General features: G+C 39.0%; 2 protein-coding genes across 3 annotated transcripts in view; one reads left to right on the plus strand and one right to left on the minus strand.

Annotated features, from left to right (window-relative positions):
• LOC138007372 (glutamate [NMDA] receptor subunit 1-like) overlaps positions 1-30 on the plus strand; it is an 18,927-nt gene extending 18,897 nt beyond the window's left edge. The window contains exon 3 of the mRNA XM_068854230.1: positions 1-30. This exon is cut by the window's left edge and continues 1,750 nt beyond it. The gene's annotated coding sequence lies outside the window, so the exon portion shown is untranslated.
• Positions 1-26,578, minus strand: part of LOC138007367 (adhesion G-protein coupled receptor D1-like) — a 49,140-nt gene that overhangs the window by 1,712 nt on the left and 20,850 nt on the right. The window contains exons 1-22 of one of the 2 annotated variants that reach the window (XM_068854217.1): positions 24,389-24,613; positions 24,288-24,318; positions 18,093-18,411; positions 17,304-17,500; positions 15,488-15,576; positions 13,899-13,991; positions 13,086-13,266; positions 12,803-12,916; positions 10,922-11,018; positions 10,038-10,161; positions 8,474-8,529; positions 8,124-8,262; positions 7,904-8,016; positions 7,022-7,124; positions 6,074-6,227; positions 5,521-5,587; positions 5,364-5,430; positions 4,645-4,736; positions 3,871-3,997; positions 3,056-3,097; positions 2,503-2,628; positions 1-425 (exon numbers count right to left, since the gene is read on the minus strand). The exon at positions 1-425 is cut by the window's left edge and continues 1,709 nt beyond it. In XM_068854217.1, the coding sequence (XP_068710318.1) occupies positions 369-425; positions 2,503-2,628; positions 3,056-3,097; positions 3,871-3,997; positions 4,645-4,736; positions 5,364-5,430; positions 5,521-5,587; positions 6,074-6,227; positions 7,022-7,124; positions 7,904-8,016; positions 8,124-8,262; positions 8,474-8,529; positions 10,038-10,161; positions 10,922-11,018; positions 12,803-12,916; positions 13,086-13,266; positions 13,899-13,991; positions 15,488-15,576; positions 17,304-17,500; positions 18,093-18,411; positions 24,288-24,318; positions 24,389-24,436 (2,436 nt within the window). In that variant the 5' untranslated portion in view covers positions 24,437-24,613 and the 3' untranslated portion in view covers positions 1-368. Of the gene's footprint in view, positions 426-2,502; positions 2,629-3,055; positions 3,098-3,870; positions 3,998-4,644; positions 4,737-5,363; positions 5,431-5,520; positions 5,588-6,073; positions 6,228-7,021; positions 7,125-7,903; positions 8,017-8,123; positions 8,263-8,473; positions 8,530-10,037; positions 10,162-10,921; positions 11,019-12,802; positions 12,917-13,085; positions 13,267-13,898; positions 13,992-15,487; positions 15,577-17,303; positions 17,501-18,092; positions 18,412-24,287; positions 24,319-24,388; positions 24,614-26,578 lie in introns of those variants that run through there. The other variant, XM_068854216.1, reaches the window with a different exon arrangement.

The raw sequence follows: 26,578 nt of genomic DNA on the forward strand, positions 1-26,578 counted from the left end.
AAGTTTCTCTCCTCTCGAAGGAGCAACAGGTACGAAGGCTGTTTGCGTCTCTTTCAGCCTTGTAGTCAACTTATGAAGCCTTATTTAGTCCAAAACTGCCATGATACACTTCTGAAAATCACTTAAGTATCTCGGAAAAATTTTATGAGTGTACGTTCTAAGTAATGAAACTTAACATTAGTGTTTGTTTCGTACAATAAGCTATTCGCTTCGTGTTTTTTACAACAAATATCGCAAACTGTTATTTGGTATCGTTACTACAAATCAATCATCGACACTTTCTGAATGTGTGTACATTCGAAAATGGTTACTTGAATAATTATGGTATGTCCTGTAATACCAAACTTTGTGTAATGGTCATCTCCTTTTCACGTAGATGGTTTCTGTGTCAAATTAGAAGCTGTAGAGCCTCCTGATCCTGGCCGCTGAGACAAAAGAAAAGTCTTTTCATTAGATACCTGTAGATACTGATAAAATTCTAGGATTTTAATTTCAAAAAAAAAAAATCATCACCGCACGCAGACAACGTAACATTTTTATCTTTCACATGTGAGGATATAGGTGTCGTCATTCTAACCAACACGATTAGCCAATAAAACGCGAGCTTCCCCTTTATTGTAAGATACTTTTGTGCTGTAAAATAATTCGTCTCTTCTACATTAACATTTTTACTGCCCAATTTGACATTATCATGACTTGTTTTCATAACTTTCATATCTTGTTTCATGTTGCGTGTTTTAGCATTCAGTGACCACTTTTTCGCCATTTTGAAAATGAATAAAACAAGTTGACGTAAAGATAGCAGAGTAACAATAACTCTCAAAAAACTTTCATATCAGCTCTCGAAGATGACATGAGTATGTCGAAACATATATTGTAAATTGAAAACTGTCGTTCCTTTTTTGAGAATAAAACAAGTTGTTTTTAATCTGGACATTTCGTCGATATCTATATAATAAACAGAACATTACATGGTCGCTTGGGGATACGAATTTTATCTTCTCGTGCTGATAGTGTCTCTCATTCGTTCACTATCAGCACTCGAAGATAAAATTCGTATCCCCGCTCAGTCATGTGATATCCTCTAATGATAAACCTAACTCCAGACACCATAGATAGGATTTACGCCCGAAAATATTATTAATCGTTGCAGGAATAAATGAGTCAAAATAGTCTTTTTGTGCCATATTATCTCACTGTTTTAGTTAAGTATACATTGAAACAGCTATTCACCGAAGTGTAGGTGGCTAGTGGCGGATCGTTACTGAGGCGCGAAGGGAAACAACTGTTACAATGTTACATATTACGAGCGGGTAAAACTATATCAACCTCACCACCTAGGGTAACAACCGCTCCGTTAAGTTCTTGAGAAGTATCAGAATTCTCGTCTTTTTTTGTAATTTCTTTCAAAGCCTTTTAAGTTGTTTACCTCGGTTTAATGACTTCCGACTCATTTTGAATCGATATGTTCCACCTAGGATGTGTGATCTATCATGTTCGCACTCCAACAATAATGAATCAAACGAATGAATTATCCTCCAAAACCTACACTACCATTCCAGAAAACTTAAATCCCAACTTTCTTTTAAACATTTTTCTTTGCGAACAAAGTGCACAACTAAATTCCCATGTACAGTAAATTTAATTCCATTTTGCCTTTGAATAAACTGAAAATTCGCAACCCTTAATTTCCCTCTTCCCGTATAGAGCGTTTTCACTCACGTGGCCAGTAGCCATATTGGATTACTGAAACAAAAGTAAGCATTTGCGTAAAAACAGAGTTCAATTCCCGGAGGATTAGTTTGTTACACCATCATGGCCGTCATTTCTTTGTTTTGGAAGACCACAGCAGCATGGTCGCCGTGACGTCATGTCAAAACGCTCTATTCACCCAAACAACTCACTTTCCTGGCCAGTCCCAGCCAGGTACCAGGTAACATGTTTCTAGCCAGTTGCCAAAAGTCTCGCGCGTCTCGCTCGCGTGTCCCACTCGCGCCCGTAAACCCTTCTACTAGTCATAACCCATATGTAGGCTAAATGGTTGACACAAGAGAAAATGAGGGGACAGAGAGGGAGGCTCAAGGCGTTGGCCAGGATATGTTATGTCCACGAAAGTTATTTTTAGACGAGCGGAAGTCTTTGTTCTAGCGGAAGTCTGTCTTCTGAGATGTCCGCATGCAGTCTTGCCTCGCTCTCAGGTTCTTAGTGAAAAGAGAAAATGATGGCGCACGTGGAAAGCTGATGAATATATATTTTCTTTCAAACATCGGACCGAGGTTGGCCTGCATGCGGACGTCTCGGAAGACTTCCACTCGTCTAAAAATAACTTTCGTGGACATGACATATCCCAAGGGCTGGACCGGGAGCCTCCTTCTCTGTCCCCTCATTTTCTCTTGTAGTCACTGATTGTTATAAATCACTCTAGACAAAGGTTTTCCCCAAGTCTTCTTCAATTGATACACGAGGAATATACTATGTACTGATCGACACATGGATACGTACCATGCTCCGAGAGGATACCGTTTCCTTGGAAATGTCATTGTAGTTTTGTGGCGACAGAGAATTCGTTTGCAAGATGTCACGTGACTCGGACCAAATCTTCTTTTTCGAGTGGAATACTCTTCTCACCTACAAAAAGCAGGGCATTTTTATCTTTTTTACATCATATATCTTTGCTTAGCCATATATTAGCAATATATTTTCGAACCTTTACCTACCAAACCATGTTTTGCAAGTGTGTGTTCTTGAGAGAATTGTACTGCCGGGAGGGTACTGGCTACTTGGAATAACCAAGAGCGCTAGCAAAACCTCGCGGAGAAACCTACTTCTGGATTAAAACTAAAGCAATGGGCTTATGTGGTCTCTTAACCACGGATTACCTCGTGTTTGACGCCAGTGAAAATTTCACATATCATTAAAAGGCCCTCTATTTTTATATCACGTCCTAAGATATAATAACCAGCGTTAGTACTCTAGAAGTTGCATTCTTGTGATCACCGTGATGTGTTAACGACTGGTTTGAAAACAGCTGGAAACTTCATCTTTCGTAGCTTACCTCTGAATTGAGAAGGCAGTGAAACAGGAAAATAAAAAATCCCTGTAAAAAATAAGGGTAAAAAGAAAATAATTCATTCTTCGAAAACTAGGGTTATAAATTATTCCAGTTTAAGATTTTATTCTCTATCAGATAAGCGGCATTTTTAATACCCAACATAGGACAGTGACTATAGAGTGCTCGATCATGTGACCAGCAGCTCTGTCATTGGTTTACTGAAACAAAAACAAAAACAAAAACAAAAACAAAGAAAATCGCATAAAAAGTGAATCTACTTCTCGAACATGACCGTGGTTTCCTTCTTTTCTCCTATCAAGTGGTTGCCTTGAGTTTTGAGTGAACGTGCCCACATACGTGTTTCAAACAATGTTAGCGCAAAACAGAGAACACCAGTGACAAACATTTCGTAGACAATCCATGCGAAAGCTCTACTAGCTTATGACCTCTTTTAATTGAAGGCTGAAAGTTTACTTAGTTCGTATGGACTCACTCATCTAAAAAAAAGGACTGTACCGCTTATCTATTGTTTGACTAGAGCCCTGAAGAGCATTGAACAAATTCGGGGCGGCCATCTTGTTGGGACTCATCGTAAGAGTTCAAAGAAAGCAATGTGGTAATGAATTGTAAAAGACCACTTTTAAAGTGCTTTTACAATATCGGAAAAGGTTCCTTATTACCATAACTTCACTGTCTACACGAAGCTTTAGCGCGAAAGTTGTTCCAGTAAGATGGCGCCAGGGTCTTCGGTATGAAAACAATAGGTTGCTTGCTCCAGTCTTTTTTTTAGATCCATGTTAAGGACTGGGTTTACTTGCCTGCAACGAGTTAAATAGGGCGAACAAATACTGGAATGCTACTGTTTCATTGTTAAACGTCAGTATTCCAAATATCCACGTGATTCCAAGTAACGGTAACAGTACAATGGCAGATTGAACACCTGACCTAGCAGGAGTGAAAACGCGTGTAAGTTTTCAAAGAGTTACGGCGATCAAAAGATAACTTCCCCCATTATTTCTTGATCCTTCGAAAGCGTGTTTGTTTATCAGTAAACAAAGGATAGTTTGAGTGCTGGTTTCCAGTAAAAGATCATTTATTTCAAGTTGAGAGCTTTACATGGAATAGTACGCCATTGCTTACTTCAAATTCTTGAGAGAGCTGGCGGACGTTTTTCGCAAGTCCCAGTAACTTTCTGGGGCCGAAAAGCCATTTGTGAAACCACGATCCGCTGGTTGTAGATTGTAGAGCGTTTTCCCTAGGAATGGAAATTGTCTACACAAGGACAGAGAAACTCTGATTAGGGTCCTTCCATTAGCCGGGTTTTTCTCTTTCCTTGTGTGTCCACTTCCATTCCTACAATCCCACCCCCACCCCTCCCACCCAATAAATGTTGAAATTGACAACGAAATGTCTTTTCACTGTTGGCAACATTGTTCTGGTGGGGGGGATTGATAGATACGCACGCTAAGCCATGAAAAAGAAAGATATTTACCACATTTGTCTGCGATTGCATGTGTCTATCTGTCTATCTTCGTCTCTAGTATAAATGAACCTCCGTAACGCGCTTTTCAAAAACTACTCTTCATGCTCACCTTACGGATTGATATTTCAAATTCTCTTTTGTTGTTGGTTCGTTCAGTCGAAGTATTTCCCTCATCACCATTCCTAGTATGATGGAATTTGCCTTTGGAAACAAAACTGTGCGATTAGATGTTTCAAAAACCTATAGAGAAACTCGTCCGAAGTCTACTAATTTGAAACCAAACGAATATGACAGAACATGGAAGGCCATAATAATGCCTTACAGAAAATAGTAAAAAGCGAGTTACGGCTATAGAACTTCGAAGGTCGAACAGACCCTTAGCACATTTCGACCCGCGTTTGATAAGTTACTTGGTACATCAATGTCCACTGTTCAATTGCTTACTGTAGGATCGACAGGCAAGGTAAAATCGCCGTTCGGAATGTTAGGACTTTTCAGTGACGTCTTTTTTGCTTTTTTCTTTTTTGCCATATAAGAGAAGGAGAACCTATTTCTTTTGCACCTTAACAGAAGTGGGTTGAAATACAGCTCTGGTGCGGTTCATTTATATAACCTTCCCAACTACTTTTGTCTATGATTGTAGCATGAACTAAGTGATTTAAAGGACTTCAGTGAAGGGCGAAGGATGCTCCCTAATCCACCATCGCAAGAATGTTGTGTGTGCCATGTTTAATCAGCATTTTTAGGAATAGTAATTTTTGGTAAGTACAGTCGAAAAATCAGTACGTTTGAAACTGTTGAGGTTTAGTATAATCGAGTTTTGCCTACCACAGCAATTAACAGAACTGGCACAACGAAGCTCCAAATGGTCCCCTTTTGTACAGATAACCAGCAGCTGAAAAAGAACGCACGAAAGTTGAAAAAAATGTGCCATTGTTCGTCGATTGATATCTTACTCAAAAACAAGAGCATAGCGTGAAATTACCTTGTCTCTGTGCCATATCCGTCAAAACTTGCTGATAAAGTAATGACAACGAACACAAATGGGATTCCTGCAAAAAAAATAGCTTTTACTTTAGTAAGCAATCACAAAATGGATTATAATTATTTTGCCATCCGACCAAATCGTCCGTTTTCTGGGCCATCTTGTGGCCTTTAATTTGGCGCGATTCTTTGGTTTGAAGACAGACTATAGTTAAACCGTACCAGGCTATGTATTTGGTTAAACGTTTTCTATTTTGCAACTGTCGTCCGACGGAATTTCTTTACAAATGACAGGTTTGCCTCTTTGGTCTTTCGCAGAAAAGTACGAAAACCACTCATTTGTGCAGGGTTAGCTGTTCAATAGATAGGACGCAGCTCTTTATAACCTTCAATTTCATTGGATCCCTTTTGGACGCAGCTCTATTGTTTTTAGAGGGTCCATTGACTCTTTTGTATTGTTCTTTGTGTTTATTGTTTTCTGAACCAATCCCGAGAGCTGTTGTAATAGCTGCGTGCTGACCCGTTCAATCAAAGTAAACAAATGGATTTCTTACCCCAAGCGCAAGCACAGTATTTCTTAATTCTGCTGTGTCCGTTTTCAAAGACTCGGACTATCATAACGTACAGCCAGATCCCCTCTGTCAGCATCCAGGTGAATGATACCAGATTAAAATAATGAAGAAGAACCGCCACGATCTTACAAGCTGCCTGTAAAGCATTTGAATAACCCGGCCATGAGGTTTTTAGTAAATTAGACCATGAAAAATGCAAGATTAATCTTGTTTAAGTGTAGGAAATCGTATGAACGCGAGCGCATTTCGTGATTTGTGGTCACAAGTGATGTTTTGAAAGTGCGGCTGGTGCAATTTGAGCGACCGTAAATCACATAATGCACGAGAAAGTTCAGACGATTTATGTATTTATTACTACTCAACAAAATTACTCCATGACTGTGTTTCCATAGCAACTTCTGTTGCAGTCCGTAATATATTCTGTTGAGTACATAGTAAGAGAGAGTATCAGATTACCTTATTTGTGCGCATCGTATTCGTGCTTGTGCATGGCACTGCAGTGCCATTTGAAGTTCCAGATATGGATTTACGAGTTACCTAACCTACCATTTTTTGTTGCTATGATAAATCAAAATGAAAAACACGTATATCATTTTCTCCACGAAATTTCGCTGTCAAAAATGTTGGCGAAACCACTGAGCAATAGCCCACTTTCGATATATTAAAATTCAGTCCTAAACAAAAGGAATCATCTCGTCGCTCTGGGGAATAAATATAAGGATTTGTATGAGTTCATTTCCCAGCGCCTCGAGATGATGCCTATTGTTTAGGACTGAATTTTAATATATCGATAGTGGGCTATTATTTGCCACCTCGAGGCATCGCAAGAGACACCTAATCCCCACGTTCCCTGAAAACTAAAATTGCACTGAGTTTGTGAGGACTCTCTTGTTGAAGTAGAACTTCAGTTTAAAGAAATCGCAATGCTACCTTATTCTGTGTAGCTTCAATCCCAGTTAGAAAAATAATCTGCGCCGTTGCCAAGGCTACAACAAGGTTAAGGTGAATCATGCTTGTCTCCGATCTGGTCAACCTGTTTAGGCAGAAATCAAAACGAGTCCTTTTGGCCTCCTTCACTGTAAACACTCTAACTTAACGTGATCGGCATTTCTCTGTGTTGATTAAATAAGTAAATAGGATGTGTTTCATGTGTTAGAGCGGTTTTCAATTGAGTGTCGAAAGTAATTACTTTATTACTTTGGTTTGTGATTACTTCAGTCAGTGATTGGTTCAAAGTTCTCGCGCCACTTTTTCAACCAATCAGAAGTGAAACCAAAACCAATTGTGGCTCGCACGTGCAAATTTTCCCGCGCTTTGTGTCGGCTACGTGTAATCACGTCGAGTTTTGACTGGTTTACTGGATTGTCTCCGTCCTTTTTGATTGGCCAAAGTAATTACTTTAGTTTTGGTTTTACGACACTCATTCGAAAACCGCTCTATGTGTTATTTGGCTACAGTAGATCCATTTAGATATTGAACTATTTTGAAAGGGAAATAGATACATACTTATTAATACTTAACTGAACATCAAAGGCTGTTTGACTTTGTGTGCATTGAAAGTATCCGATTTGTTTATTGATTCCATTCATGTTCTGCTCTACAAATGAATCCTTCTAATTTTGTTTTAAGCAAATTTATTTAATAAAATGGTTTCTTCGAATTCCCCACACATGTCAAGGTAAGCATTGTCCATGAGCAGTGAAATAAGGTGAAGGAAATTAGGCTCCCATCAATTGACAAAGAGTCGAAAGCTAAGAGCAAACGCCGCAGATCATTCGCCCTGTAGCGGCGGGTAGAATAGATGCAACTCACTTTAAGAAGGTGAGGGTTAAAATTGTCAGGACTTCTCCCAGTAAGGACAATCCACAGCCGACATAGGTGATGATTTCTAGCGCCTTCCTGTGTGATTTACCCAGAACAATAACCTATGAGCAAATGAATATTGTTAAAAAAAAGAGAATTTTGCGGCATGATTTGGTCATTTGGTTGTCTGTATATGTTGTCCGCGGGTTGTCTCAGATTGTGTTCTTACCTCTGGATCATCCGTAACTTGCATGAGTATTGCAAAATGAGTCAAGTGATTGCAGCGACACACAGTGGCTTGATCATTTGACAAATGTGCGTCCTTGTAACATCCTTCAGAGGACCAAACGCCAGCTGAATCATTTGACCTAATGAAAAATATGAACAGACGATTGTTTCGCGAAAAAAATGCTCTTTAGTTGTGACTAGTTTTGTTATTGTAGTTCATTCTGTACATTTTATACATCTCGCAAAATTATGCGATTCCTCACTTCCTACAAGCATGCATGCCATCTCATTACAAACTCGTGTGGCCTTTTTCCCTGGTTGATCTTAATCACAACAATTTTTATCGCCCACCTGTTTGAATACCGCCAGAAGACACACTGCATTGTCATCTTCTCCAGGCTTCGGTACTAAAATTACAAGATGTGTGCGATCTATTATTTCTTGTATTTATAACTTAAGAATGCGCATCTGATCATAGTCATGTTAAGATGCGATTATTATTATTATTATTATTATTATTATGAGATTCTTTCCAGCTTTTAATTCTTGCTGGGTGTTCTATGCCACGTCTCACGCAGCACCTTTTTGAGGATGTGTGATGTTCCCAATAAGACCGTCACCTGGGCTCTGCCAGTTATATCCGGTATACCTAGGTATTCTTGCCATTTCGCAAAGTGGCATTATTATTATTATTATTATTATTATTATTCGGTTATGTAAATAGAGGATATTTTTTAAAACGAAACTAGTGAGCAGCACACAGCAACTGATCTTCTTAAGTTTGGATGTGAGGATGTGATGTTCCCAATAAGGCCGTCATCTGGGCGCTGCCAGTTATATCCGGTATACCTAGGTACTCCTGCCACTTCGTAAAGTGGCATTATTATTATTATTATGATTGTTATTATTATTATTATTATTATTATTATTATTATTATTATTATTATTATTATTATAATAATAATAACAAGAGCAATTTGGTTATGTAAATAGAGGATATTTCACGGTGGCGAGAAGATATGAACTTTATGTAAGAGTCACAAGTGGGCGCAGCGAAAGAGTTAGATCAGTATTGTTCTTGCCACGAGAAGTTCAAGTAAAATTCACATCTTCGAGCTAACGTGTAATTTTCTTTTTACTATATGGACAATACAACACATGGTAGAGATTGAAAAGCAGGCTTTAATACGAATACTGGGTATTAGTATCGCCCACCTAGTGGACTGATGTTGCAAATCCTGAATTTTAATTGGCGACGCTACTAGATGACTATTAGTATTAGTATAATAGTCAACGACCAGTCTTTCTTTTTTTCTGTGTTGCCTTATGCCTACTGTCACGGGAAAAGAGTTTCATTTGTCACTCAAGAAGTCTAGCACTTAGTAAGTATTCCTCTTCTTTAAGAGTCACTTGTTGTTCATGATCAGTTCGCTTAAAGTTGCCTTTGAACCAAAAATTAGAAAAAAAAAAGGAAAAAGAAAATATATTCATACACGGTGTTATTTAAAGCTTATGACTTGTGGGTCTTGTTTGGTGATTACAGCGCCAAGAAACCGTTAGTGAGGCGTCCAGGCCCCAGTTCTACAAAGGGCCAGGACGCTGTCTATGAGAGATATCAATTTCCAGCGGATTACTCAATGGGTTTTGATACTATTTTTCCACTGAAATGGACAGCGCGCGCGATAAACCTTTTCAACAGCCAAGGGCTTTCTCTGCTCAGAGCAAGATTTGACAGCCCTATAGCATCCGATCTATCCCGCGAAATAAAACGCCGCAATTACCCAGGAAAGCCGCCAAAACCTTTTTCAAAAATTTCTTTGTGAGTTCTCTTAAAAGCCTCTAACGAGCCAGGCATCTCATTTGAAATAACGTGCGCTGGGATACTAAACTGATGCAAACCTCTTTATTATCTTACCTTGGTATGCCTTAATTGAATAGCCACTTCGCCCTGAAAGGACTCGTTTGAAGGTCGAGATACCGCTCCTGAAATTATCTTGCTGTTCAGAAAGTATCTCTTTGGCTTGCTTGACGGATTTTCTCTAGAGTGAATCAGGGAAAATGAACCAAGTTACTTCGAGTGTTCAGGTAATTAATTTTTAAAGCACCACAATTCGGACCAGATATCTTAATAAATGAATAGATTGATAAATAAGTTAAAAAATCAGTAGAGAAATAGAACTGACTTCACATTTCACCATAAAAGCTATGATAAAATATCTCAAAAAATTAATAATAATAATAATAATAATAATAATAATAATAATAATAATAATAATAATAATAATAATAATAATAATAATAATCCTTTATTTTCACACGATAGTGTTTTAAAGCTGAACAGCTTGTGGGGTCGTGCACAAATGAAATCAAATCAAATCAGATCAAATGTCGGTTTTTGAGGAGAGGGGAAAACCGGACTACTCGGAGGAAAACCTCTCGGAGCAGAGAAGAGAACCAACAAACTCAACCCACATATTACGCCGAGTCCTGGGAATCGAACCCGCGCCACATTGGTGGGAGGCGTGTGCTCTCACCACTGCGCCATCCCTGCTCCCAGGTCTAACATAAGTTGAGACCCGCATATAACGACCTTTCCTAATCAAAAACGGTTTGATCGAAATGATGGGCGCAGAGCACTGAGAAGCCACGTCAAAGAACACGAACTCTTCCTGCTTGATCTTATCTCCGGTATTCCTGTTTTACAGGCGATATTGCCCAAAGGCAAGGCCTTGCAGCTAACATACGCAGTGCAACTTACAACAGATTTATAGCACAAAAAGGTGGTTAAAAGGTTCCTACCCATGGACATGACTGATGTTGTGTTGAATTGCTTTTTCCAGATTCTTGTAAAACGCCGAGAAGAAGTATGCCATTCCTTGAATGGTTGTGTTATTGCCTGTGTTAAAAGTTACTTGGCTAGCATCAAATAGATTAATGTCCTTTTCTTATCCATTGAACGGGTGTTATACATTTACTAAGAGTTCAATCTTCCCGCAAATATCAAACATCTAGTGTTAGGCATGTCGTGCATAGTATGCTGGTACCACCCCCCCACCCCTCCCCCCTCTTTCCTTTGGACGGCAGTCGTTAATGTCGGTCTGGACAATTTTAGCAATTGTCTCTAACATTGACTTGATTAGAAACCTAAAAGCTTCAGGTGGCTCCAGCGGGATTCAAACCCATGACCTCCCGGCCGTGTTTGAATTTTGATGGAGCCACCTGAATTTTTCCTTCGAAATTTATCCGTTGAGGATTGCTTGGGTTTGGTGAGGCAGACTTAAATCTTGGAGGTCAGGTTCTCAAAAAAGACTGCTTCTAGAAGAAACACATCATGCATCCAGCCGTAGTTCTAGTCTCTGAGCTCCACGCTGGCCGCAGAGTGGTTTATTGGCTTCTAGAAGCTTCTCCTGAAAAAAAGCCGTGTAGGCAATAAGGGAATGATAGGAGCGATTTTTCTTTCGGCGTGAAACAAACATCGTGAAGTCGTGTTTCTCTTGAATTTGTGGTTTGAACTTGCAGGTTTTCAGTGACTCATCCATTGCGGCAATCGAAGCACAAAGATTTTGATATATAACAACCCGTGTCTTCATCCAAGTGAACATCAAGTCTTCGTAGTCACATTGACTATGGTGTATTCATATCTCGGTTGTTTTTCTGAGTGGTTTCCATTTTCTTCTTCTCCTTCGGGATATTTTCGCTCTCTAATGTCGTGACGATCAGGCCCCAGTCGTTGGAAGGGTGGATATTGCGCTATCCACTGGATAACTCAATTGGTTTTGCTAGTGTTTATCCGCTGGATGGTGATTTATCCGGTGGGTAGCGTTATCCACCTTTTGAACAACCGATCGCGAGGCCACTTACTTAGGGGTTTGGGGTTAAGTTTAGGGACTAGGGATGTGGTTCGCTCCTCTCGGTCCATATAATCTTTTTTATTTTCTTTTTTTGTTGTAAGCCGATGAAGAATTCCCTTTGGCCTCGGTAGAATCAAGCAGTGGGCATTCTTTGTTACAGGACGATAACATGACATTTCAGGATTCGAAATTGACCGTCAAAATTTTAAAGGTGTGAAACACGTTCAGTGACATTATCACAAGCAGGAGACCATAACTAGGAGCGTACAGTTTTATTCTATTTGTGGAACGGCGTTTTTACAGACCGAGATAAGTTACTTTTAGATTGATTTTCCCGCGAAACCAGACCTTTACAGCTAATCACAAGTCTTGAATGAGACATTATTGCCCATTGGACTGAGAATGGTCACTCGTGCAAGTCAAATTTTATGTAATAACTCCGGTATAGCTAGTATTGGAGTTGTAGGCTCCTGCGTATGTGCTCCTGTCATAAGTTAGATATGTACTTATTAACTGAGTGGTAGGGCCGGACGGGGAAATATTTGGCCCGAGGTCATGATGTTTGCATTTCAAGGCTTTTCTGGCTGTAAATACTTTGGATGTTTATTAAAAAAGCGATGAAATCCTTTCATCGCACACGGATAAGTACGTGTTCCTACCAGGGCCGTACGGCATTTTCCGCATTAGCACTGCTCGCGCTAATGCGTACGGTCCTAATACGGAGATTTTACCCAATAGTTTTACAATGAAAACACGCTCGGGACAGCGCGGGCCATATGATATATTTTTTTAGTGTTATTTCTTCTTCACACTTAGAGGGGTTTCTTACTTGCTGAAGTATTTCCAAGAGTTATTGTTATGCTGTCTTGTAATCCACTTTCCTTTGTCTTGGATGACTTTGCAACAAAGACAAATCTATCTTCTCTTTTGCTTGCTTCCATATCTGAAAACCACAAAAACACCGACCACCCATAAAGAATTCTCGTAGTTTAACTGTGTGGTATTTCCGCACAGGTAGCAAACATTGAGGATCTCGGAGCAGAAAGATGTCTTTGACTCTTCGTTACAGTTTAATTGATTCATTTATTTATCCATGAGCATCACATACTTACATATACTTGAGTAATTCACTGCTATTGTCTTAGAGGCGTTGGGGATCCGCGAGGCTATACTTTCACCTAGTTTTTCCACTTCTCTTGCAATTTCAAAACCTCGATTTGATCGATTCACATTTTCCTCCACAAAGGAATCATTCAAACTTTCCAGCAGCGCACTGGTCCTCTTTGCAGCTGTCTACAATAAAAATCACTGATACTGAACAGAGAAGGTGACATATGCATTCAAGCGGTATGCTTTTCACTAAGATTTTCAGAAGAGCAATTTGTGGGATTTCCCAAGAAATCAAAAGTTGGTCGCGGTATCGCTACTTTATATATACGGGGAGTTTTGAGTGGGCGGCAAATCTTTTGCATTCTTTGTCGTTCATCTATTTATTTATTTATTTATTTATCTATCTATGTATCTATCTGCGTTTACAAGCCGAGTTGTTCATTGTCATGCTCTTCAAACGATGACGAGTTACAAACGCACTTGATACATTTTGCCACGCGATTCAACAAAATTTATCCCCACCTGCCCCACCCCACCTGCTAGCTGAGCAGTACCATGTAAAAAACTCATATGAACAACATTGAATCGGGAAGGAGGGCGGGTGGGGCTATTGATTTTTTGCATGCAATAAATTTCTCCTAAGCCATCCTATGAAGTCGGCAAACGCATTTTTGCACAAGATGTCTTAACATTTATGCAACTGGTTGAAGGTCATTTTTAAACCAAAAATATCAATGTTCTGAAGCAATTGCTCATTAGAAACATCTGTAAAGTGGAAATCAAAATCCTTCAGTGACAAGAGGAGCTTCGTTTACCTCCATTATCTGAAGCAGGAAATCAGGTGAAGGATTCATTTTGTTCTCAACAAGAGCTTGCAACTCTTTTAATATGGCTATTGCCTTGTCAACCTGAATAACACAAAATCATAGAGAAATTCTCAAGTGGAGAATACTACCCAAATTAATCGTTCCCCATGTTTAATTGCACAGACTCTTTCAACAAATTCAACAATAAATTTAAAGGAAATGCTGCAACGGCTTGCATTGGCGCAATCATACATGAAAAAGCAAAAGAAGATTTAAAACAAAAACAATAAAAAGTCTAAAAATATAATTATGAATAAGAGGTTTATGGTAGCTTATACTCAGGACTTTACTTCGGCCTAATACCGGGTTAGTCAAAGGTCGCTACCCGCAGAAGTCCATAATTGATCTAAGGGTCTCTCATTTTGCCTTGGCAAATTAATTTATGGTTTTATCTAAAATTAGAATAAGGTCCCGCCGAATAATGGCCAGTCACATTGGGCCTGATGACCATAGCCTGCGTAGCATGCGTATAAAGGGGAGAGAGATTGGGGTAACTCCACCATTTTTGCCTATCTTCCTTCTCCCCAACACCCTTCCCTTTATACGCCTGCTACGCGGGCTAGATGACCATTTTTTGCCTATCTTCCTTGTCCCCCACCCCCTCCCCTTTATACGCCTGCTACGCAGTCTAGATGGCCACAACGCCTCTGATTAATCCGCTAGACGCACGTGGGAATCATGGTTGGGAACTGCATGAGCGCAAAGCCGCCATGTTCTTTTTTCAGCCACTTAAATTTAATTAGCAGTAGCCGTCCGGCAGTATAAAACTATACATAACTGATGAGCCGCATTCCTTCTCAGATCGAGGTTTTTGGTTAATGGACGTCTGCTACCTGATAGTGAACAATACGTAGCGTAACACAACACGCGTTTTCAGTCAAGTGCTGCAAACAAAATTCGTGTTCTGCTAACTGCAGGGTGTTTTTCTCATCCGTTTCCTCCGCGGCTAATATCATGCAGGTCTAAAGGATAAGCGCCTTTCAGTTAAGAGTCCCATTGGAATACCTAAGCCCTTAACAGAGAGGCAAGTGTCAATGATTCAAAAGGACTAAAATTAAGAAACTAACGAAAAACGAAATCTTCCGCATATGGAGATAAAGTCTTGACCCGAAAGAAACAGACTTGGACTCGAACTTACAAAAGTAAGCATTCCGGGTATAATCAGCAAAGCATTTTTCATCAAGATAAACGACATATCTGTAAAGGTATTTTCCTTATTCTACGCTTAAGAAGTTACAACTCAAAGATGCAACGTTTTGACACTGCTTTCTTGTGTCTTGCATATTATTAAAAAAAAAGACCTTACCGGTAATTTATTACTATTAATGGGTGCACCTTTTTTTGTTTAGCAAATATGGTTTCTGAGCATGTAAGAGAAGGGCTCTTGCGATAGCTTTACATCACAACCCTGATGATGATGACACTAGACAAGAGTGTCAATACATTGAATTTTTGAACTGACACCTTTTAAGCTACGTTAACAATTTTCCAATCCAGAGCAACATCATGTCTGATTCATAAGATTTATTAACTCTTACCTTGACGGAGTCAGGAAACTCGTTGCAGTCTACAATGTAATCGGGATACCTTGAATCTCCTGCTTTTGCGCAATACTTGTCTGGAATATCTTAAGCATAAGAAAGGTATGAAGTATAAATTTAGTACTCGTTAGCACTAAGCTAGAAAAAGTGTAACGCCTGGTCTTATAAAAAAACTGGACTGAAGCCTGTTTTTGTAAAAAGTGTACTATTAAAATGTATACTCTGATAAAAATATAAAAAAGACTGTCGTTGTTGCTATTTTGAAATAGCAACAACAATAAAACAGTAGAAAAATCGACCAATTGGTCAACCTTGATTGAAAATTGACATCAGACATTCAGCAGTATTAGCAGCCTTTCTTCCAACAGATTTTAATCGTGCATGACCCTTCCTGACGATGCCACGACAAAAAAATCATGCTATATTTATAAAATGACGAAGTGAATTGTAGTTTGTTGGACTGCAGATCACATTATTACAGTCTGCGTCTAAACCCGAATAAACCTCGTTATTCGTTTCACACTGCATAAAGAGAAGAGAACCAACAAACTCAACCCACATATGACGCCGAGTCTGGAATCGAACCCGGGCAACATTGGTGGGAGGTGAGTGTTCTCACCACTGCGCCATCCCTGCACCGTCTTCAACGGCATCTCGAGGTCACGGGTTCAAACCCCGTTAAGTCCTGAATTTTTCAGGCTTCTCAACGCAATTGCTCAAATTGCGTTCATAATTGCGAGGATCATAGCTTCACTTGATTTACACAGATGTTCAGTTCAGTACAAAAGAAGAATTATCCTATTAAAACTTTTCAAAATTTGGAAATCGTTTCTAGAAATCCCCGAGATTCAATTTTTATGTAATTTAGGGTGCGTTTTTTTGGGAAAATCCAAAAATGGATTTCTGATCTCTGATCAATGGATTATTCAGGGCCAAAAAAACGCAAAATCCGAAAAAGGATTATTTTCCATGACAACGCAAACAAACAAACCCAGAGTTGCGTGCAATTGGCCGTATTTATACTAGAGGACGTCTAAGACGTCTAGACGCACTTAACTTCGACGGCTAAAAATCCAATTCACAATTTTCTTTAAAAGATACTGAGATTTAATCACCAAAGAGACTGTGCGCACTTCATTGGTAAGTGCGTCCGTCTTTAAACGTCTCAAGTTATTTCCCATATTTATACTAAAGGACGTCTAAGACGTCCAAGATGTCTTAGACGTCTGAGACGTCTTAGACGTCCTCTAGTATAAATACGGCCAATTTTAAAAACGAAAAAAAATTAGCGGTTAAGTTAGTTTTGGAGAAATTCTTCACTGAAAATGCCACCAGACAAAAAAACACCTAAGCGATCGATAAAAAGAAGTGACGAAAAACATGCTTTTTTGGCTGTGGGAAAGGTGCTAACAATATTATTACTGTCAAGAAACTTTTAGTGTAATTTCTGGTGCGAAATTTGCTGGAAACCTAACTATTTTCGACCTTTATCTATCTTCGATCGTACGGTAAAAATGGTGCGAGAAAAACATTTCGGCTAAACTGTCACGTACGGTAGCTGTTGTGTATCATTTTTGCATGGAAAACGCTTGACAAAAATACTTTTTTCAACTCCTTTCCCGAAAAAACGCTGAGGTGATGAATCTCAAAAATCCGGATTAGATTTAATCCAAAGTATCCTCCTCGAGTGTGGATACTTTGGATTCATGATCCGTTTTTGGATTTCGCCAAAACAACGCAAAATCCGTTTTTTGGATTCAAGAATCCGTTTTCGGATTTTCCCAAAAAAACGCACCCTTAGTTTATAACTTACATTCTTTAGTGATGCTTTTTATCAAATTTTCCTTAGAAATTGGAAGCTTTATTTTGCCACTAGGCGTTTGCATTCCAACGCTCACTCGGCCATCGCCTATACCATTTTTTATTAGAACTTCGATGTAGTAGGCTTTATTCTCTTTGAGGTAGACTAAGTGAGGAAGTGATATCTGAAAGCTCTTCAATTCCTCAGTTCTGAAATAGGATCAAAAATGAACAACTCAAAGAAGCCCTAAGCAAGGTAATCTAGATTGCATACTTATCTACAATATGAACATGAAAAAAAAACCAGAAATAAAGTCCAGACAGAATGAACAACAACAAAAAAGCGAAAATATAAACAGTGATAAGACAGGAAAAGTCTGTAGTACATGCTCCGCTGACAAGTTTATCCATCCATGCAACAACAACAACAACAACACGAACGGCTCCCACAAGAACAACAATCGCACCAAAAGTAGCATGAACTTTCAAAGAATTCATTACGCACAAAGGGCTTTGAATTTATTTTTCTAGTTTCTGTAATAGTAAGTATTATTATTTTTGTTATCACGGGAAAGGGCTACTCAACTCTTAGGCTAACCCTGACCTGGAGGGCAAGAGGATCACTCTTTGTCTAACTACTTCCCTTCGACATGTTCGGCATAGGTGACCCCACCAGGAGTAAAAGACTGCAGCCGATTTAGCTTCAAGGGATCAATGGAGCATGCAACCCACTTCACCACTAGCAAGGTGGTGTCTAAATTAAACCTTGCAACATAATCCCGCGCATTAGAAATTGTTTTACCTGCAGCAATTCTTTGATGCTTTTCCCACATTCTGGGTTTGATTTATAATCAGCCGTTTATTTCGAGGGTTAATTCCGCTGCTTAAAAACAATTGGCAAGTGTCGTCACAAAATGTGAAGAATGTGAAATTTCCCGTTTCATTTGGCAGTAAATATGAGCGATATCTTCCTAGATAGTTGGATGCCATAGGAACAGTTTCCTTGAAGCAAGAAAGATAGCTGACTCTATCCGCTTGTCTATGAAAAACTGGACTGGTGGTGTGGTCTGAGACTTTCGAGCCAGGGATATTAAACCATCTCTCTGATCGCACTTCTGGTCCTATGATGTGAAAACGAAGTTTGTTAGTACGTTGAGCAGACATATCTTACTTGTTTAGATTTACCGCGCACCGGTGGCTCAGTTGATTGAGCACTGGGCTTCCATGCGAGAGGTCGGACCAACACTCAGGGTCTTAAAATAACTGGGGAGACAGCGCTTCCTTAAAGGCCCATTTTCCCCTTGAATGCATCGCGCACCCGGCATGATTTAGTGTATCATGAAATTACAAAATTCGAAAAATCTCATAAAGCCTTTCCGAATCTTCTTCATCAAAAGCTATTCTTCGATAACTCGTTTAGGTCCTGATTTGAATGCGTTCTCTACTTATCATTTCACAATTTTATCGTAGTATGTTATGCTTATATTTGTTTAAAATATTTCTATTTGAAGTAGAATTGTATTGAACAACATGACGGATTGCCGAGGCGAGCGTTTTTCTCCCCGCTCCACAAAGACAACAACCTCTGCCACTCTTTTGAGCACAAGCATCTTTACAAAGTCGGCAGAGCAGCGGTGATCTAACCCGAAGGTCGTGGGTTCAATTTCCACCCTGGTCAGAGTTTTTCTCTGTCCTTGTGTGGGCCCATTTCCATCAGTAGAGCTAACGCTTACATGGTTCATATGGGGTGGAAACTTAGCACTTCACATTACACTCTAATCAGTTAAGTCTTTTCATCTTTACAAAAGCAATTTACTTGTGCGTCCCAGGTATCCGAACAAATCGAAACTGACAATAAATATAGTAAGACATGCATTTCAGGACTGAAACAATGTCACCTAGCTCGTTAGCTTCTGAATTGTTCTATTCCTCTTGCTGAATAGCCGAACCGTATCATAAAGATAAAAGGTAATTTAACGCTTTCACTTGTTAAAATCAGCCGGTATTCTACGCGACGATCAAGCTTATGACCAACAAGCTAGTTGGCCAATCGGAACACGCTATTCGAGATTCAAAACAACAACAAAAGATCACGTTGTGTCTAGGGTAGCCTGGACTGAAATTGAGCATGTAATCGCAACAAAATTTCAGCCCGGTGCGTGGGCGGAGCAAAATTTCAGCCAGGGATGAAACTCACCATGTAATCAGGCCCTAAGGGCCTGATTTCAGGGTAGGGTCGTAACTCTTGTTGTGCACTGTATTTCATTGTCCATATAGTGTCGTACTCCCTATTGTTTTCTGTGGTAGATTCATTATTATCTTTGCTCGTTCTTTTGTTCTTTTGGCCAATCCTGAAGCCCGTTCAATGAGGTACGACACGACCCAGATTTCAGCCCGGTTAGCCGGACTGAGATTGAAAGAAATCTTCTTGAAATGAAAGTGGCGATTACGTGGAGAAGGTTTCATCCCGGGCTGAATTTCAGCGCGGCCAAACTGGTTGAAAAATCCATGCTGGCAAATATGTGGGCTGATACCGTCCGCGGCAGAGAGAATGGCCAAATGTGAAAGTTTGAGGACTGATCTCTCAGCCAAGGACATTGTCATATCAGCCGACATACCAGCAAGCCAGGAAGGGATTTCTTATTTTTTTTAACTCTCCCATTAATTTCCACAGCGATCGAAAATCGCTCTTAAAAAGCTGGCTGATCGGAGCGACAACAACGTCATAATGGCCAACTCAATATCCTCACATGTGAAAGATAAAAATAATATCTTCACTTTGTGCGACGAATGTATCAAATTTTACGAAAAAGGAAAATACCGTTATTCCATCGATATATAGGCCATTCCGGAATTGCGCAGGAAACTGGGGCAAACCAATCGATAAATTGACACAACCACATGAATGATAAGATTGAGATTGGTTATCTGTCCAAGTTTGATGCTTTTAGGTTGAACAGAGACCAATTTATGGACTTTAAAACATAATTAAAAAATCCATTCAAACGTCCTTAATATTGAGGCTCAACTATTTCCAATTAGTAGAATTCTACTAGTATACTAATGCAAATGCTGTAATCTGATTGGCTGAGCCATTGAACACTATCAGTCATTAGTGTGCTGTGGCTGGAGGTCGTCTTGGAAATAACGACGTTTTTTTCCGTTTTTCCAAAGTTTTGGAGGAAAATTTGGATGCCAATGGGTATTTAAATTTCTGAGAAGTCCAAACTTTGAAGGACATTACCGTTTCTTCACTTTCAAAAAAGTTGAAAATATTGAAAAAGCTGATGCGCTCGCGCGCACAACTTAGATTTTAAATGGTAATTTAATCCGAACGATCTTTTTCAGGCGCAAAGTTTAATAATACGTCAAGAAATAATTGGAAACCGTTATTTCAAGTAAATTTTAGTAAGAATTCGATTCGATTTCTATGAGGTGATAGTTGATTTAGCCTTCGGCCTCATCAGCTATCGCCTCATAGAAATCTCGAGCTCATGATCTAATTGTTAAATAGTAGGTAATTTCAACGTTATCTTTCATCTGATGGTGTCAATTTTTCGATTTCCCCAGTTCCCGGCGCAATTTCGGAATGGCCTATAATAGAGAAATACTTTTTGAGAAAAAAAAACATTTTTTGTGATGGCTGACTTCGCGCGGCCATATTTGGAAAGTACTGTGTGGAAAAAGAGTTAATTAAGCAAGCGAATTCCAGGTAAAGCAAGCGACGTTTTCGTCAACACGGTCGGCGACCGGAAGTGATTTTGCAAAGAAATTGACGTCACACGTCACAGACGTAACTTGGGTCACAAACCTCAAAGCTGCCTATTTGGCGTTGAAAAACAAAAACACGAGAAGGTAAGTTCATTTTAGGTGCAATAACTGTTGTTTTGGTCGATTTTTGTTGTTTTCCTGCTAATGCTGGACAATCAACTTTCTAATTCTTATTATTTATGAAAGAACTCTTATTTTCAGTTTTCCTGGCTAATGAACAACAGCGCTGCAGACGCCGAGACTCAGTCTTGCCAAAAATTCTAGAGTAAGTCTCCTTTGAAAAATATTTGTTTTCCTTGATATATCCTTTTGTACGTGCTTGTGTTTTCTCTCTGTGGTCTTAAATTTTAATGGGTTGGCAACGCTAAGACAACGTTTCCCGGCAGAAAGACCATGCTAAATTTTGTAAAATTTTAATGACCGTCAAATTTAATTTCTTTTTTGGAACGCTTCATTTTTATTTGTCATTTGCTTTCCTTTACAGAAATGCACTAAATGGATTGGACAAATCAGCTAACACTGGCAGATCTGAACTTTGCTTTACATTCGGAATCGTTTCAGGATTATCGATCGTAACTGGATTGAGAATTTCTAGCCGTGTTCTCTTCGGACTTCCAATAAAACAAGAAGTTAATCCTCAGAAATCAATCTTTGATCGTAGCTCTGAAAAAGCATATCTCTTGTCTTTCTTAAAGAAGTCATGATTCAGTATTAAGAAAGAAGACAAAGAATCAAACCTTTTCCTGGACAATTAATTAGCGATGCCCTAAAATCAGGGGCACCCAACGAATCTGTTCCTCACATTATCTGTTCCCCAGAGGAATCTTGCTGGCTGGCAAAAATACAGGTGTTTCGATGAGCTGGCTGGGAAATTTTGTTATTGATGGAGGTTTTGCCTGGGAATTACTGACTTTTTCTAGCATTTCAACCCGAGCTGGCTGTAGAAACTCTGAAGAATGAGGACGACTAAAAAAAAGAAGAAAAAAAAAGACCCCCAGAGAATAGTCACAAACATACGATGGCTGGCCAGAGTGATTGCGCTTGCGGAAAAAACCTGTTTTGTCCCGGTTTTGTCCCTTTTGTTCGGTCGTTTTGGGTCGAGGGATTTGAAAGCGCGCGGAATTCCTGGCTGGAAAATTAATTTGATCAGCTGGCTGGGAAACCAACCAATTTTATCTAGCTGGCTGGGAAATTTCTCGTGTGTCTTGCTGGGAAAAAGGAACAGATAATGTTTTTCCAGCAACACTGAAAAACACCTGAAAATGCCTTAATAACATTTATTTTCATTAACTGGGGTATAATAATACATTTTAAAACAAATTGGTCGTTGAGTGCCCCTGTAAAATCACTGACACGACATGCTTAATGCAAACAAGTCAAGTCACAGACGCCGGTCTCGACCCAGTTTCATCTCGACTACATGGGGTCCGTGTCTTGCTTAAGCTCCCTAATAAAAGGAGCACTAGAGCGTATCTGGATACGTGTGGACAGTGCAAACGATTCGCAAACGATTGGAATACGCTATGTGTGGACGCGATATTTTTGATTCCGAATAAAAACATTTGTGGATACAAAAAAATCGGATACGTGCAAGTGCCGATGAGACCTAAGAAGAGTTCAAAAGTTGTTTATTTCCTAATACGGCATGTGAGGATTGTTTGGCGGAAAGCATACTTTCTGGTGATGACATTTCTTTTTATCTGGTTTCTTAAATACATACATACAATAACAAACTACAATGAAGCATTGGAACAGAACAACTGTTACGAATTACAACTGGTCGATCGCGAAGGAAAACCAGTTGGGTTTACAACTGTGGGGGAGAAAATTGAATTAGGGACTACCAGGAACTAATTCAACCAGTGGTCAGAACGTGTCTTGAACCCGGGCCTTTTTCGATATATTAAAATTCAGCTTGAAAGAGAGGTCCAGAGGACAAAGACAAACAAAAGTGGATGACACGTAAATATTTTTATCATTCATTCCAACGTGTTTTTATTGTCTTTGTCCTCACTGCCTCACTATCAAGCTGAGTATTCGATATTTCGAAAATGGCCGATTCAACCTAACAGTGGGTAACTCAGTGCATCTATCATCGAAAACTACAATCTGAAGTTGGAATAGATGCTTTGCAACCAGTCGCCAGAGACACAGGTAAACAATTGCTGGATGATGAACAAAGAAGTAAATGAGAAATGTACTGTTTGGGACGTCCAATATGACGGAAATGACATAACGAGCAAACCGCCTATCCTTTTAATAGTAATTCACTCTAAAATTATGGTTGTAAGGTTTCAAGTAAAGAATCAACAAACCCTTCTTGCTTTAGTACAATAATTATATCGAACGACGGTGATGAATAATGCCAAAAAAGTTCTCAACAAGGAAAGAGGGAAATTACATAAAACGAAGGAGAAACAAGACGCTTACGTTGAATAAGGAGAGAGGTGAAATTTAGAATTACATTGTTTTAAAAGCGCAATGCTAATTAACGCACTGATTTGGTAGGTTTACTTTTAGATGACAGGTAATTAATGCTATGAGCGGCCAAATGACGTCCAACTCTTAGCCCACCAAGCAAAACCCGCTCCAAATTTATTGGGGACGCCATTTTAAATCTCCGTACGTTTTTAATTTACTTGGAACTCACTGCCTTTTTCAATCTTGTCTTCCTAGGTAATTTACTTCGATAACAGTCGGTTTCTTGCGTTTGATTTTCGTGCATAGCACTTTTTCCTGCTGGAGTGTTTGTCAAAATTGCGCAACAAGGTATGATATTTGCTTTAAAAGACGTCCCAATGAAACTCCTTTCTCTCATTTAACTTTTGCATTCTTTTAAAAGGCAAAACGAGTGCTGTTTATCTTGCAGTAAGTATACTAAAAAAAAAGGCCATTAAATAAATAACTGAAGTAATTAGCCTGGTTTGAAGCGCAATGAGTGTGATTCGATGAAAAATGCAATCTTCTAGCGGATCTGTAAATCTCAGGAAGATTGACCTCCTTTCTTTCAACTCAAGATCGCTGCGATTCCTCAGAATTGTTTCTAGCATGAGAGCAATTGAAAATTGTGTTGACTTCGGCATTTTCTGCTCCGGACTATAAGTTATAAAGTTAAATAACATAAGGAAAAAGTAGGTTCCCTTCGTTCCGTTTAATTAAGCCTACTGAAGGTTGATCACTTTTACGGTGATGATCTTATTCAACTCTGAACAAAATATATGCTTACCTTTGTGGCACAAGGAGATGCATAAAATGACCTAAACAAGATTTTAAGAGAAAGTTAAAGAAAAGGCACAGCTTTTTTATCCGTTTCAAAGCTAAACTAACCTGTGCCGCAAGGAAAAACAATTTGATAACTTTTCTCCTTTGTTGCATTTTGTAAGATGGAGATGTCTATCCTTGGACTGGACCTTTTAGCGCCCTAACAAGTTTTGAGTACTTATTTTTTTTATAGCCACTGCAAACCAGGGCTTAAAGCAAGGATTTCAGTCATCATGCAATTGAACTGGTTAGAGCCCGTCCTATCTCGTCTTGTTTTGAATTTGAGCATCTGCTTTGTTCTCGTTTTGCTCGATATTTGTACTTACCATGTCAGTGCCAATTCGTTAACAACCAATCACCGCGAACATTGCGTCTGATGTTGACTTTTTCATCGATCGTTACTTTCTATGCTGTGCTAATGAACTTCCCATGAGCCGCTCCCTATCCGATTCTTCCAAGGTGCCATATATACCATGCTGGTAACTAACTCTATTTATCCTTTTACATTCCCGAGTTTAGATGTGTTTCAGTCTAAGAACGTTACGGTAATCGAAAAGGAATCCAATACCTTTTGCACTGACGGTGGCAATCTGATGACTGGGGCTGTGTAGAAAACAAATAAAGCTGTCGGATTTTGACTCTCCTTTATGTATATAATTAACGACAGGACGTCGTACATGAGATGTTTTGCTTTGTCTTAAAATCGTTGCTTCTTGGTGTTAGGAAAAAAATTCAAAAATACTATAACAGAGAGTAATCTTTTAACACGTATGCTATAACATTATTATACTTTTCAAAACATAAAATCAATTTCAAGTTTAATTTCAAATGAATTGAAGTTTTTCACTCGGAAATTACGGGGGCACAAATGCACACATTTCATTGTTGAAATGTCCTATTTGATGTCAAATGTGATAAATACCCATTTTCTAATCACTGGTTTTAAAGCATTTTTTTTTCGGAGAGGTAAAACTGATAATGATGCTTGAAATCGGCTTCTTTAGATTTAAATCCTCGAACAAACACAGGTACAGTTGGCTGTAAATTGTTGACTTAGAATTAAATTCATGTTCCAGTTCGCAATACATTAATATGAATTATTTTGAGGCTGCTTTGTTAAATATTCATATTTATTATTTTTGTGGCACCTTGCTTTGTTAAATATTACCGACAAGTAACATGTTTCAATGTTGTGGCTTGAGACTTTCACATGAAACTGAAGGAATTTAAATATCCGATCATGTTTCTGTTTCTCTGAGTCAGGTCGTAATGGTAATTATATAGCTGATAGTTAATCCGCAATTGTCAGCATAGCTATTATTCTTTAATTCTCTAAAACTGTCCAATTTAGGATATATTTGGATAGCTTCTGATAGGGTTTTCCTCTCAAAACAGGCAAACTGTCCAATTTAGAAAATATAGGACAGTTTGTCTCAGCCAACGAAATCCCAGAAAATATAATAGCGTCAGCTCTGTAGTAATTGACAATCGCGGAGTTTAGCCACGGAGATTTGCCAAAAGTTTCAATTTCTCAGGACTTTTTCAGCGATATCACTGCAAATGAGAGATTTCCTACTTTGCCAGAAGAAGATTTTGCCAACCTGAGAGGCAAAAACCAAAACTAAAACACCTCCAAGAGTACAAAAACTTGGCTAAATGTTTTCAGAGTCGAAGATGCCGCGTAACGAAGCGAGAAAGTTGCAAGATACCCCTCGTCATGATCTAGATGCAGTTCTTTGCCGTTTTTTCGCTGAAATTAGGAAATTGCAAATTCACTGAGGCAACAACATGAATCGAACGCAGGGTTACGGAAAGCGAAAAAATGTCTTTCAAGCTTTAAGCGAAGCAGACGAAGAATGCCCCTGGAGTTCAGGTAATATTTTGGAAATAGGAATATTAATTCACAATATTTTATTCCCAATTACAAGTGACTAGCTATATAATTAATAGGTAACAGGACTACATACTTGTCCAATTTGGACAATAATTGGATTCAAAAAATTCCTCGGACCGCCAAATTGGACTCGGCCTACGGCAGTCCTCAGAATTTTTCTCATCCAATTATCTCCAAATTGGACAGCATGTAGTCCTATTACATATAATAATAGGACTGAGTGAAGTCCAATTAGCCAGTGTCAAAAATACCACAATACTCTTTGTTTGTCCTTCCAAAATGTTGCATAAGCATTGTTTTTATTTTCTCTTGGGACTTACAATGGTCTCAAGAGAAACTGGAAACAATGCTTATGCAAATTT

This window comes from Montipora foliosa, chromosome 6 (genome assembly GCF_036669935.1).
Source record: "Montipora foliosa isolate CH-2021 chromosome 6, ASM3666993v2, whole genome shotgun sequence".
Taxonomy (NCBI): domain Eukaryota; kingdom Metazoa; phylum Cnidaria; class Anthozoa; order Scleractinia; family Acroporidae; genus Montipora; species Montipora foliosa.